Source organism: Anthonomus grandis, chromosome 10, assembly GCF_022605725.1.
Source record: "Anthonomus grandis grandis chromosome 10, icAntGran1.3, whole genome shotgun sequence".
NCBI lineage: Eukaryota > Metazoa > Arthropoda > Insecta > Coleoptera > Curculionidae > Anthonomus > Anthonomus grandis.
Window position 1 is genome coordinate 16,480,247 of NC_065555.1, and position 13,840 is coordinate 16,494,086.

At 32.1% G+C, this 13,840-nt stretch overlaps 1 protein-coding gene across 2 annotated transcripts in view; it reads left to right on the forward strand.

The window, feature by feature from the left end:
- LOC126741612 (protein CREBRF homolog) overlaps positions 1-12,126 on the forward strand; it is a 75,114-nt gene extending 62,988 nt beyond the window's left edge. For both annotated transcript variants that reach the window (XM_050448115.1, XM_050448116.1), the window contains exon 12: positions 1,674-12,126. In XM_050448115.1, the coding sequence (XP_050304072.1) occupies positions 1,674-1,786 (113 nt within the window). In that variant the 3' untranslated portion in view covers positions 1,787-12,126. The remainder of the gene's footprint in view (positions 1-1,673) is intronic.
- The last annotated feature ends 1,714 nt before the right edge of the window (positions 12,127-13,840 follow it).

The following is a 13,840-nucleotide window of genomic DNA, read 5'->3' on the forward strand; positions in this document are numbered from 1 at the left end:
TAGTACGCATTTATGTATATTTATATTTTTTTATATGAATCATTTATTGTATTTTTTTTGTATGTAGTCTTGTATTCAATGAAAACAGTCAAAATTTGTAAACTCCTAAAATCCAAAAATCGGTATATAAATCTGTATAATTGTCTGAGCACAAGTTTGGAAGTCGATATCTCGGCTTCTATAGGCACTATCTGAAAAAACCAACGGATCTGATTAGTTTCGTCCTTCCGTACTTTCGTCCTAGTATTCCCAAATTCGTAGCTCTTATATTAGCCGAGATGATAATTTTTAGTTTCCATATTTGTGCTTCAAAAACCCAAATTTTGGAAGCCGATATCTCGGCTTCTATGGGCACTATCTGCAAAAATCTAACGGTTCCGTTTTAGTTTTTTCCTCCTGAATCCAACGATACTATTCAAAAACTCGTAGCTCTCACTTTAGCCACACATGGCTTAAAAGTTACTTTTGGAAGTATAGACCTACCTAGGTTTTTGACAATTTCTTTAATTTCTCCTTGGTTAAACTCTTTGCATGTGGAAAAGTAGTGAGGCCATTCATTGTATTTTTGTCACCAATTACATACCAATGCATGGACTGAAGGTTTTTTATCCATTTGCCTACAAGGAACAAAATTTAGAGTATACCTCACTTAGGTATTTAAAAAAATGAAAGATTTAGTAAAAATACCTTAGTATTCCTTAGCAGAGATATTAATTTTTCTTTTTCCAGGGGCTCTTTTGGAAATTTAAAGAAATGACAGGTCCGTTTTTCGCTATGATGCTTTCAATCTGATGCAAAACACATAACCTTTGTTGGTGTAGTCCACTAAAATCACAAAAACAAAATCAAATATAACAATCAAAACATTATGACATAACCTTAAAATGTATGTATTTTCATAAATTTCAGGATTATTCACTAAAAATTGGTAATTATGAAACTGAATTTAAAAAAAAAAACTTTCGTATGTGTGTAATTGTGATACTTACATTTTATTTTCATATAGAAAAGTAAGAAAGATGTGGAGACTTAAAAATATCTTCCAACATTTGTTTGGATTTTGGGAACTCCCGTTTCTGCATCCGCCTGCCGGTGGCGTTTATAAAACAGATGGTAACGTGGGTAGTTTGTCGGACTTTGAAATGTAATTTTCATTCAAATGGGTAAAAGATATCCTCTGGAGTTCCTCAAGGATTCTATATAGGACCGTTTTTGTTTAATATCTTTATCAAGGAGATTGGTACTTGCTTTTTACATAGAGACTATCTTTTAGTTAGACATGGATTTTTGAAATGATCTCGTATTTAATTATGTTGCTATACCAGTTATTGACTGTGATTATACTTGATATAATTGTATTGTTTTGTTTCTTCTAGTGTAGGTTAGGCTAATATAATTTATATAAATATTTTACTTTAATTTGATTTTATAGTGGGTTTAATGCCAGTTGGTAAATAAATAAATAAGATATTCTTCACAAGCTTCTCTTAGATATCCGGGAATTGTCCCTGGCATCCCCTTATTAACATAAGGAATCCCTGGGATATTTCTATATTATACATATCTGCATGCATTTTAAAACATTCAGGTTAAAGTTAATAAAAACAGATTACTTATTTGTTGTATTATCATTTATAAAAATAGAAGTTTTATCAGTATTTTCCTAATTTCAGAAAGTAAAGTTGCGGGCAACACCACCGACTACGTGAACAAAGTGCTAGAAAAAGTGAAAAACGGCAGCAGCGTTAACTCTGCCCTCTCATCTAGTTTTACTGACGACCTATAGACTGCGAAATTTAAAACATATGAACAGAAGACATTGTTTTTATTAAGAGAATCTCCGTGCTAAACGTCCCGAAACAGGTAAAAATTATGAAAATGATGGATGTTTGCTAGTCTTTATTGGAAAACTACAGGGTTTGAAATTTTCGTGTTTTTTTTACGTGGCTGCTAAACGACTGATTTATTTCCCCCATCGCCCCTCTCATCCTCAAAAAAAAATTAAGTACAAACCAAAATCGGGTATAAAAGCTTTAAAAAAGCAAAAAAAAAGTTACATTTACCTCGTTTCATTAAACAAATGTTCCTAAAAAATACATACATATAGCGCAATAGAAAATATGTTTATTTTGCCATTTAAAAAAAAAGGTATTTCTGCAGCTTAGCCATTTTTGGTTTTGGGCGGATTTTTTTGTTAAAATGTCTCATTTTAGTGTAACACTTGGGGACGCAATTCAAAGTTTAATTCATTCAATTTCACCCGTTTTCAAAGCATCGCTGTCACGGACCTTTGACATAACAATTAATTAAGTACTATTCATATAAATAAAATGAATATATTTATATGCGTATACAGTAAAATATATGCCTACACAAACACAATTTAAAACTCTAAAGAAACACAGCCTAAAAATCATTAAAATTGTTGTTGAGGTTGTCTTCAAGTGCATAGAAAGGTTTTTAACTAAATAATTTTTTTGCTTTTTTATTAAAAGATTGTTCGGTAAGCGTCATTCACCTCTGTTGGTTGTTTCAAGCCTGCGAAAATCCGGCAAAATATCCAAATTGTGGGAGTAGAATATTGATGTTTATTACTGTCAGTTTGTTAAGATCGTATTTTTAAAAATAAAAGTCAGACATTGTAATGGAAATGTAAGAATGCTAAGCTCAGAGAAACAGTTCCGACAACTATCATAGCATGTATGCATATGCGTTATTATCTAAATATTTTCTCTCCTTATGGAAAGCGTTGACTCGAGAGAGTGTGGACTGGAGTGTAGTCCAGATAAACAGATCAGCACTGCATATGCCATATATATATATAATACATATATAACAGCTAAAGTAACAGCAAAATTTCTAAAGTCAGCCCTGAATAGGTTTTTTTATGAGGAAGGCTACTTTAATTTATTAGAGGTCAGTTTAATTATGTGCCTTTCCCAGGTGAGTTCAGAGTCAAGAAATATACCCAAAAACTTCACACATTCATCCTGTGGCAGATCTTTTTCAGTTTTGAGAACTGAAAAGTTGAGATGTTCAGTTTTAATACGATTTAAATAATAATAAAATAAAAATGCCTTTATTTTAAACTCGGCAAAGATCAGCTAACTGAACCGAGCATTCAGAAAGATACATTTTAGTTCTTTCATAGACAAAATTGAAACGTGTTCCACGAGAGTAAATCTGATTTCTCCCACATAATTTTTCAACCAGATATGAGGGGCTTTCAGTTTTGACCATTTATTATCGTTGGCAGATTAAATGTAAGAGTTCTGCACTTTTTGAAGTTTATTCTTAGTAAATCATATACAAAGTTACAATAGGGGAGAGTGGTACACAATGACACAATTTTTAGTAAATCCACTCTAGTGTGCGATTTTAACGTTTCAAAAATCTGCATTTAAGATGTCGTTATGCGTATATATATTCCTATAAAATTTAACAGTTACAATAAAAAAACACAATTAATTACATAGAAATTTTTTTAAATATTTATTTCTGCATTTGTATCAATGTGTACCGCTAGTGGTACAGTTTGAAACATAAAGTAGTTTACAATGAAACACATTGGAATAAATATATTATTACAAAAAATCTTTATGTATTTACGTTTATATCAGCGTACAATCATATTGTTAAACTCTAATCCAAATTTATAATAAGAATAAAGCGTTTTGTTCTTTGTATTTATAGGTTTCGGTAATAACATAACGAAATCCGATTTCAGTCCCATATGAATATCAGAAACATCCGGAAAGTAAAATGAATTGGAAACCTTAGCACTTCTTCTTAAATATGAAATTTTAAACTCATTAGAATTTATGACTTCCAAAATTTTAGCGACATAGTGGATGTTATTTTCAAATTTCACTAATACAAATGAGTCTTCTAAAATTGCAGTTGTTTCGGTAATTGCAGTAATCGTGTCATCTTTCTGTTCCTCCATCATATGATATTGGAGATCAGCTAAGGTTAATTCATCATCCGAAGAGTCCGCTAACTGTAACTCTGAACTTTCAGATTCCGTTTCTGATTCACTCTCACTTGTCTTTTTCTTTTTACTTTGTACGTCCTTTTTATACTCTTTCTTGTCTACCTTCTTAATAAACTTTCGAAACTATCGAAATAAACTTTCGATATATTTCGCTTTATTTTTGTCACTGTCTTAATATTTGGGATTTTATTTTTTTCTTTTTTTTTTTTTTTAGATTTTGTTTTGTAAGAAAGCTCTTTCATTTCCGGCGTGCTGGTTAAAATAACACTTTTCTTCGATTTCCGTGTTCGATTTGAATTTTCCTGGGCGCAGCCTTTGGAGATCCTCGAAACTCAAATGGCGTAGTAAAGGAACTCCCTGATGTCGACGCTATTTCAAACGTTGAGTTTTCCTCATCTAGTCCACATTCCCTAATTTTCCTTGCACTAGATAAATCAGCGGTGGATGCTTGTTGACGATATATCATTAATAATGGTAGCTTGTATTACCACCATTCCTTTTTGTGTATCGTCGTTTTCTAAATCATCTTTTTGTCTGTCAGTAACCGAGGATGAAAGAAAATCAGCTTCCATAAAAATATTTTTGTTAAACGGGTAGATTCCTGTAGATTTGAAACCGTTTATAATATTTTCAGGAGTCATAGATTTTGAGTGAGCTATACCGACACATTCTGCATTTTGGTATAATGTCATAGGAACTACAGGATGGTTAAGAAGCCTCGAATCAATTGCACTGTTGTAAAAATTTTTGAAAGAAAAAAATACTGACTTATCTAAAGGCTGCATCTTGTTGCTTGTGTGTGGAGGTAGGGTTAAAATGATTATGCCATTCGATTTTGCTTTTTCTGCTATCTCCAAAGACATATGTGTTTCGTGATTGTCGTATATTAATAGACATGGATTTTCTTTCGTAGTAGAAGTATACTTAATAAAATGATCTATTACTTGGGTGAAAAGGTCTGCGGTCATCCAGCCACTTGGATTGGTTAATCCCAACGTTCCTGGCGGTGCTCCATTTAACATGAGGTTGATAAATTTTTTACCTGGGAAAATAATTACTGGCGGTAGAAATGTTCCATCTGCTCGAATTATTGCACAAGTAGTAGCTAGTAATCCGCTTTCAGCACTTGTGCACTGGTTTAACTGCTTAACCCCTTTTTGCGCTACTATTTTATGAGGCCGCTGGACGGTTGTTGTAGCCGTTTCATCTAAATTATATATTATTCGGATATCGTGAACAACTGATGGATGTTTTTTATATATTTGCTCTAAATGTGAACATTAGGTTTCGTAAAAGAAGTAAGCCTCGATAGAGAGCAAGCTTCGGGCCTTCTAATGCTTAAGGATAGATTTCTCATTATAAAAGCCCGTAACCAATCTTTGCTTGCGCACTTATTAGTTTTCCAAGATTCTGGCATAGTAGTATTGTTTTTAGCAGCCATTTCGTTTCAATTGTCTAACTTTTAGGGTATTTAATCCGTATGCCATTTGGCTGCAGTTCTTGATGTAAGCACATATAATCTTTTCCTGCTCTGAGGTAAATACTAATCGAACAGCATAATTTGGCTCCATCTTGGCTTTAGGGTCATTTTTCTCTTTCATCACATATCGCCTTAATGTGCTAAAGTTTATGTCAAACATCTCTGCAGCAACGCGAAGTGAAGTTCCATTTCTTTTCACCTCTTGGACGGCTGCCGTCATTTGTTCGCTTGTAAATTTGGCTCTTGTTCGTTCTTTCTTCTTTTTTACCATGGTATACCAGCAATAAAAAAAACGACAGTATAGAATGATCATAATGGTACACAATGAAACACGTATCATTGTGTACTACCTGCATGTGTTTCAATGTGTACTACCGCATGCTTTAAATTTCAATTCAATGTAAATGCGAAGCCTGAAAAATTTTGGCCCCAATATTTATAGGTTAAAACTTATACATCACAAGATGTATAAGTAAAATGACATATTAATAAAAACTAAATCTATTTATTTGAAGGTAACATACCTTTCTATGTTCGATCCTCTTTTCGATATTTATCCACAAGAAAACAGAAAACGCTCCGTAAAATCTTTGTTGGTCGGCATACGAAAACTAACTAATGGTGGGCGGTGGCTAGTGAAATTGTGGCGGCAAATTTAGACGAGTTAATAGCAGTGTTTCATTGTGTACTATGTGTCAATGTGTACCACTCTCCCCTAATTAACCAGTGCTTCGCAGAGAACTTTCTTTAGCTTAAAGTTAAGAATATCTTTACTCTTGTAAATGCTGCGAAAATTATAATAGACTTTTTGAAGAAGCCTAGACACATGAAATTTGTATGTTCCTCAAGAACTGATATTGCCGTTCATTATTATAACAATCTTATGAGACGCCCAATATTTAGCTGATCTAAAGTAGATTATGGCAGATTTATTGGGATTCAATTTTAACCTTCATACATTCATTAAACCTATATGATACACAGTCAAATGCCTTTGTCAGGCCAAAGAATGTGTCAAAGTCATTTTCCAAGCTATTCGATGCAAAATCCACCAAACTCTCAATGGCCAATATACTAGATTTATTGCTTTTGATCCCAAACTGCCCTTGCATAAGGAGACTTATATTTTTAAAGTAGTGGTACATTTGATCCCTCAAAAGTGACTCAAAGTTATTTAAGAATATTGGTAGCATTTAAATATTGCGATAGTTTGACACCTTTTCGACCGATCCCTTGATTTTTATATTATCATTCCGTGAGCATCCCAAAATACGGAATAAAATGTATCTATGGAAAGAATATCTATGAAAACATCTTTACAATCTGGCAACTTTGTACTTATTACTTTGATTCTCCTAACTAAATTGCGTCAAAAATTTGATTCTTAATTAAAAAGGTGAATGTTCATTATAAAGCATTTATATTTATTTCAATCACTAGTAATAGTCAAAAAGGTTCAATTTAATTCCATACTAATTTTTTTTTTAACAAAAAGGAACCTAAGCTGCAGAACTACCTAAAAAAAATAGGTTTGGTGCAGTATCGATAAAATAAACCGTTTTGGCCATAATATTTTTTATAAACCGTGTATATAAATATATATATATATATAATTTTAGTTTATAATATTTTGTTATTATTATTGGTGCGATTTATACCATCAGACGTGTTAATTAGTCAGTATAAGAGGTTTTAGGTCGGCACCTTATATATTTTTATGTAAAATAAGCGGTATTTTACTTGGCCCTAAGTTTGCCTTTGGTCGGTTTTTTTTCTTTAGGCCAATCAGGCGCGGAAATGAAATTTTAAAAATTACACCTCGCGCCTCTAAATTACACTACAAAGAAGAAATACGTTATACTCAAAAGTTTAGCTATATTTCGAACCATATGTCTTGCTAGTCTAGCTTTGTTAAACCTAGTTTTTAAGTAGATTCTTTAAGTTGGGTAGGTTATTTTACTGTCCTTGATTTTTAGTCGGAGAGTAGCAAATTAAGGTGAAATTTCCCCTTTATTTCTTGAGAATTGACGGATTTTCTTTAGTTTGGTTTGTAATTACTCCAGCAAGCATGTCATCTCTATTGAAACGCTTAAATGACATTTATAAATTCTAAAACGATAGGGTAGAGTTGGGACAGATGACGCACCTTTTTTTGTTGCGTGATAAAGTTTATAGTTCTAACATTGGGAGACAGTAAATAAAAACCACATTTAAATGTTTAAGTTTATATGTGAAAAATGTATTATTTGGATTCAATAAATCAGGTTTCCCCGTCAATAACATTTTTTTCCTTATTATGTATTTGGCAATCTCACCCATCCTATATGGATGTGTTGACGCCGACCGGGTGGGTGTTATTGCTTATGAGCTTTATACATAATTAAAAAAAAAGTGAAAAATGCGTAAGAAAAATGTAAGTATTAAGCTCACATTAAATATAGGTAGCTTACATAAAATAAAAAAAGTAACAGAAAGATTTCTAGATAATATGAATTAAATATTAACATGGCTATTTTTTAAAAACTAGTTTAGCACATAACATGCAATGTTGTTCATATGAGGTGCAGGAAAAGGCATGAACCCATCTCTCACATTTAACACATTTTATCAAGTTTACCTACAGTGGTTGTTTGGTCGTACTTTTCTAAGCAACCAACACATTCATTCTCATCAAAAATCTCGTCATCGGTGGAATCATTAATTGAAAAATCATCATCATTATCTGATGATGACGACTGACTTTCAACTAATTTGCGTTTGGCAGAATTAAGAGCACTCACGCGAGAAAGTGAGAGTGCTTTTTGTTGGTTTTGCTTCTGTTTTTCTAATTTTTTGGCTTCAAGCTCTAGTTTTTTGAAGTCAAAATGTTGATAGGGCTAGTTAGGTCTTGGGCAGACTGTTTTCTTCTTTTTGGATTCTTTGAAGCTACGATCTTGGGAACAGGAGAAAGATCTTCTAAAATCTTTGAAGGTGTCCAATCTGATGTACAAGCGACAGGCACTGCAGAATGATTATCCAATGTCTTAAGAGGGGAAGAGTTTGAACTTGTCAATACTACATTGGGTGTTAATGTGGATTGATAAGGACCAGGTTCTGAGCGTTCACTTGGTAAATGTTGAGAAGGTAATTCATTTTCCTCGGCAGAAAGAAAAGCATGATCTGGGATAGCAGATGGTTTCAAGGGGTAAATTCCTGTAGCACAAAATCCTGATATTCCAATCTCAGTTGTTGCTGCACGTGTCCAAGAATCTGCAAGAAGTTTCCCAAAATGTCTGCGTTCAATACGTTTGCCTGGATTTGCCCTTATAAATTCATCACATGCACGTTTAAAGTAACTTTTCAGTGGCTTAAAAAAAGAGCGATCAAGGGGTTGTAAAAAATGGGTAGTATGGCTGGGCAGACACAATAATAAAATGTCATTATCCAGGGCAGTTTCTATATTTCATAGAAGTTCATATGAGAACCATGACCATCTAAAATCAGGAGACACTTTCCAGCTGGCTTCCTGGGTATGAAGTGATTTGTTAGCCAATCCATGAACAGCTCTTCACAAATATAAGCAGACTTTTTTCTCATTTTAATTATGGCTCCGGGCGGCATATTTTCTTCCCAAACTTGTTGCTTGTTCACCCCCTTAAAAATACAATATTACAGCAAGCCACAAGAGTTATAGTCTCTCCTCTTTCTTGACTTTTAATAACATGAATATCTTACCATACTTCCTTATCATACTTCCTTTTGCAGCGATAACTTTTCCAGGATCATTGTTAAGCTGCAAGCCACTTTCATCCATATTAAAAATATTCAAAGGCTTATTTAGCAAATCATTATCTGTTAAAATTTTTGATAATAATTGAAAATAATTATTAACCTCTTCTTTATTTAGCCCTTGAGCTCTTGCTAAAGAGACGCCCTTTGTTTTTCTTATAGAAAGGCTCTTATTTCGATTTCAAAAAAGTTTCAACCAATCTTTTCCGGCCATATGGGCTTGTGTATTGAACCTACTTTCGATACCCAACGATTTTGCTAAATTGTAGGATAAAATTCTAACAGTTGTTCTTGTTGGTGCAAATCCAGAATTCTGTAGCTTTTTAATATGCTCACAAAGCTTTTTTTCAACATCCTCCCCCAAAAGTGATTTTCCACCCATTCCACCCTTCTTAAAATCGTTTTTGTGCATTCTAAATCTTAGCGTTCTTTCAGGAATATTATTTTCTCTTGCAGCCTGTCTTATTGAAACGTTTCTGACTCTTACAGCTTCTACAGCTTTTAGCATTCTGCTGTCCATTTGCCCCTTGAACTTTTTCTAGGACCGTAAAATGTTGGCATTTTGAAGGATCTGAAAATAAACATTGGCTTAAAAAAGTAAAAAATTTTTTATAAATTATGCGTCATCTATCCCAGATGTGTGGGAGAGATAACGCACCTATATTATTCTATATGTTATGAAGTAAACGCACTCGCCTTAATATAAGCACGTTACTAACATAACCTAGTTTTTCCTACGTCAAGTATTTTTTTTGGTTATGTACGAACTTTGGTTAAAATAAAATATTTTTTAACATGTTCCGAAACTTCGTGATACTTACAAATTAGAAAAATTATACTGCACCTATATTTTAACGTCTTTTTATACGAAAAAACAAGAGAAACCGAAAACAGTACCAGCTTTACCACATGGCGTGCACGACTAATAAATTGGGTATGGTTACACCATAATTTTGGCTCTGCGTCATCTGTCCCGGCGCGTCATCTCTCCCGACTTTACCCTATTGAATTTTAATGATGAACTACTTAAAGGTCTATTGCTTTAAGAGGAAAATTAATAGAAAACGTTGCTACCATCTATAGGAAAATATTGAAAATTTGGCTTCATGGCAGGGTCTTTGAAGGACGAATTGTCAAATTTTCAATATTTTTCCATTTTCATTCCCTAATGCAGGATCCGGAGAACCACCTTGCATTATTATTCTTAATTATCCTGTGTTTTATAATATTCAACATATTCACATTTTATTGCAATATTATTGAGGAAAAGACCTGGAGCTACATCGCTAAGAATTTTATGATTTTAAACTCAAAATCTACAGTTACATGTTTTGGACTATAAGAACATCATCAGACCTACAATAATTCATGTTTAAGGCTAAAAACCATTAGATGACTGACATTTTACTTGTAGTCTTTGTTATTGTTATGACAAGAAGTTTTTTGCTGGTGAGAGTTTTACTCTTTTGGTATGAGAAATGGTTTTATGTTTGAAATATGAATTACTACAGGTATGATGATAGGAGATGATCTTATAGGGCGCAACTTGTAATCCATACGGTATCTTTAGGAAAATAGATGATTGCTGGAGTTGGAGGGTAGAGCAAAACCTTTTTTTTTTGTTAAAATTAAATTCCTAAAGATATGAACATAGACCCATATTTGCCATAAAATGAAATTTTCTGATTTTTATCCATCCATAGTTTGAAGCCAGTTTGCTACTTTCCCCAAACATTCAAAAAAAAACAATTTTTATTTTACAAATATTGTGTTCATTTTGTGATAAATATGAAACTAATTTAGTGATAAAATTAGAGCTGGGCTCTTAACAAAATTCTTGCTCTAAAATTGCAGGATTAAAAATCTTTTTTTTTTCTTTATTTATATTTTATTCATACAATATTCGAGTATATATAACTTTGAATGTATGATATTAAACCCGAAACTATTTTTTGGTGAATCACTTGCTTTAATTTTGCTATTCAAAAAAAGTCGAGATACATCACCTAAAAGCATGTTTAGTGCCAACCCATTACAGCATTTCCAAAGAAGCAAAATTAATTATTTTTATGGCTATGTGAAATGTACTTTGACAAGGGAAATTAGTAAAAAAAATTACCTTTTTGTGGCTGAAATAAATTCCATCTTTGGGTATTATAGTTGTTTTGGACCTTAAGAGATCTATTTAGTTTTCTTCACCAAAAAAAAAAATAGTTTCGTGTAAAACTGGCTGTGCGAACGATAGTGATAAGGTGTTTTAATTTCTTTAAGTCTAAGTCTAGTTTGGTTATTGTTTAATTGCCAAGTAAAATACATTATAGAGATTGTAAAATATTATATTTGTACCGTTATTTATTAGACTTTAATGTAATAGTTTTTTTTTTGTAAGGGGATACACGTTTCATTGTGCCTTAATTTTTCTGTTCTTTGGTTTAGTCATGTAGTTTTTAGTTTCGTTTTGCCGAAACAACCATAACAATTAAAAAAATAATACATCTATTCTTGTAATACGATATTTTTGCTATAAGTGAATCATAGTTAGTGTATAATAAGTAATTTTTTTTAATTTACAATGGTATTTCTTAAACTTTGCTTTATACAGTGTGTTTTATTAAGAACTGCTCTCATATGTGGGCTGAAACAGCAAAATACAACTAAACAAGAATTAAAATACACTGTATGGCACCTCATTTATTCACCAAATTTTGTTTTTATAATTATCTAAATTTGTTTCGACATATTGCAATATTTTGTTTGTTATGCTGAATTGTTAATATTTTTTTCGTTAGCCTTTTGTATACTGTTAAAAATGCGATAATTTTTTAAGTTTTTATTATGTATTTGTATAATGTTTGTCTCAATATTAAATGGAAATTATTTTACAGCGTTTGTGTTTTATTTTTTTCATAATTCCCACATACAGACTGCTGGAATTTCTATTGTTTAGAATGAGTAACCCAGGTTAGGTAAGAGTAATGATAGACTACGGATTCCACACAAAAAATTACTTGGGAAATGACCCCCGGCTTTCCAAGAACAATTATGACCTCATTATTTGTTGACTAGACCGATTAGCAGCTTGTAAAATAGAAAATTTTGCTAAATTCATGTTTTTGAATGCAGAAAAGTTTTATTAAAGCAATATTTATTAGGTCTTTTTTCATTCGTTTTCCTGAAAAATCCAATACAAAAACACTTTGATTTTTCCCAAAAATGGTGGGGAATTCGAAAAATTGACCATTGGATCGGAATAACCAAATTTAAAGTACAGAATTTTCTTAATCTAAGTTTCCTTTGAAAATAGAACTTGTTTTAATTTTTTTTTTAATACCTATTAAAGAGTTGGTGAAAAGAAGCAAGATTCTTTTCACCAACGTTAAGATTGCAAAAATTAAGGATGACTTACGCAAAATTTCTTTTTGCATACAAATACTTATTGCACTTCTTTATTAACTCAGTAAACTTTACTATAAAGCGCCATTTACTGACGGAATTTCAAATTTATTAAGCACAACACGAGTTATTTAACATTTTCTATAGCAATATTTTTTTCTTGTAATTGAAATAAATAATAATTAAAAAAAACTAAAAGAACACGCTTCTATTGATAATCGAACAAAAAAGTAGAAAATAATTTTTAACAGAGACAAAGAGTTTTTATTACAGTAGTAGAAGGTCAGACAATCAATTATAATTAATTACTTCAAATAATAATAAAAGAGAGTAAAAAGCGTGAGATGCTCGATATATTAAATATGATAATTCTTCTATTGGCAACTATCTATGAGAGAAGAGTTATGAAAATTAAGTAAAATGCCCCCCCACGCCTTTTACTTTGATTTGAATTAGTCTGTTAATAACTTTAACTTTATTGTGATTTTTATTTGAGCTAATTAATTATGATTGATTGTTCGACCTTCTACTATTGTAATAAAAACTCTATGTAATTAAAAATTATGTCCTACTTTTTACTTCGATTAGGAATAAAAGCGTGTACTTTTAGTTTCTTTAAACTATTATTTATTTAATTCATATTCGTTTATAATCAATAAAATTTTATATATTAAAATATTTTGATCACGATAAATTCCTTATTTACTTGCCAAATTTTGTGCCGTAAAATAATTTTGAAATTTATGTCCTGATTATTTTGTTGTGATTAATAAGGAGCGTTTGTAAATCACGGTTATTAGAAGACCCCAGAAATCAGTAAGACTAACTCTAAGAGTGCATGCGCAGATCGCCTGGCTCTATGTCTCTTACTCTCCTACAGAGGATCTAAAAAAATAATTTATTAATTTTGGCAGTCCTAATAATGATAATGGGAAACTGTTATCAAATTATTGCATTGTCATCGGTCTTGACACGTGGGCAAAGTTCCAAGTTGATCATTCCGTTACATACATACATAGATTTTTTTTTTTTGGGGTCGGTGGAGAAATTCTTTATGAACACTGGTTACGCGGCGCTGCCGCCAGTAGTGTGGGACTCAGTGTCGAGTCTGTTTCATCCTGTACCCACTAAAACTCCACCGCTGGGTGGTGCCTTGTGGCTCCCTACACTGCGGTCTGCTAAGAAGCAGTCCTATTGTGTCCCAT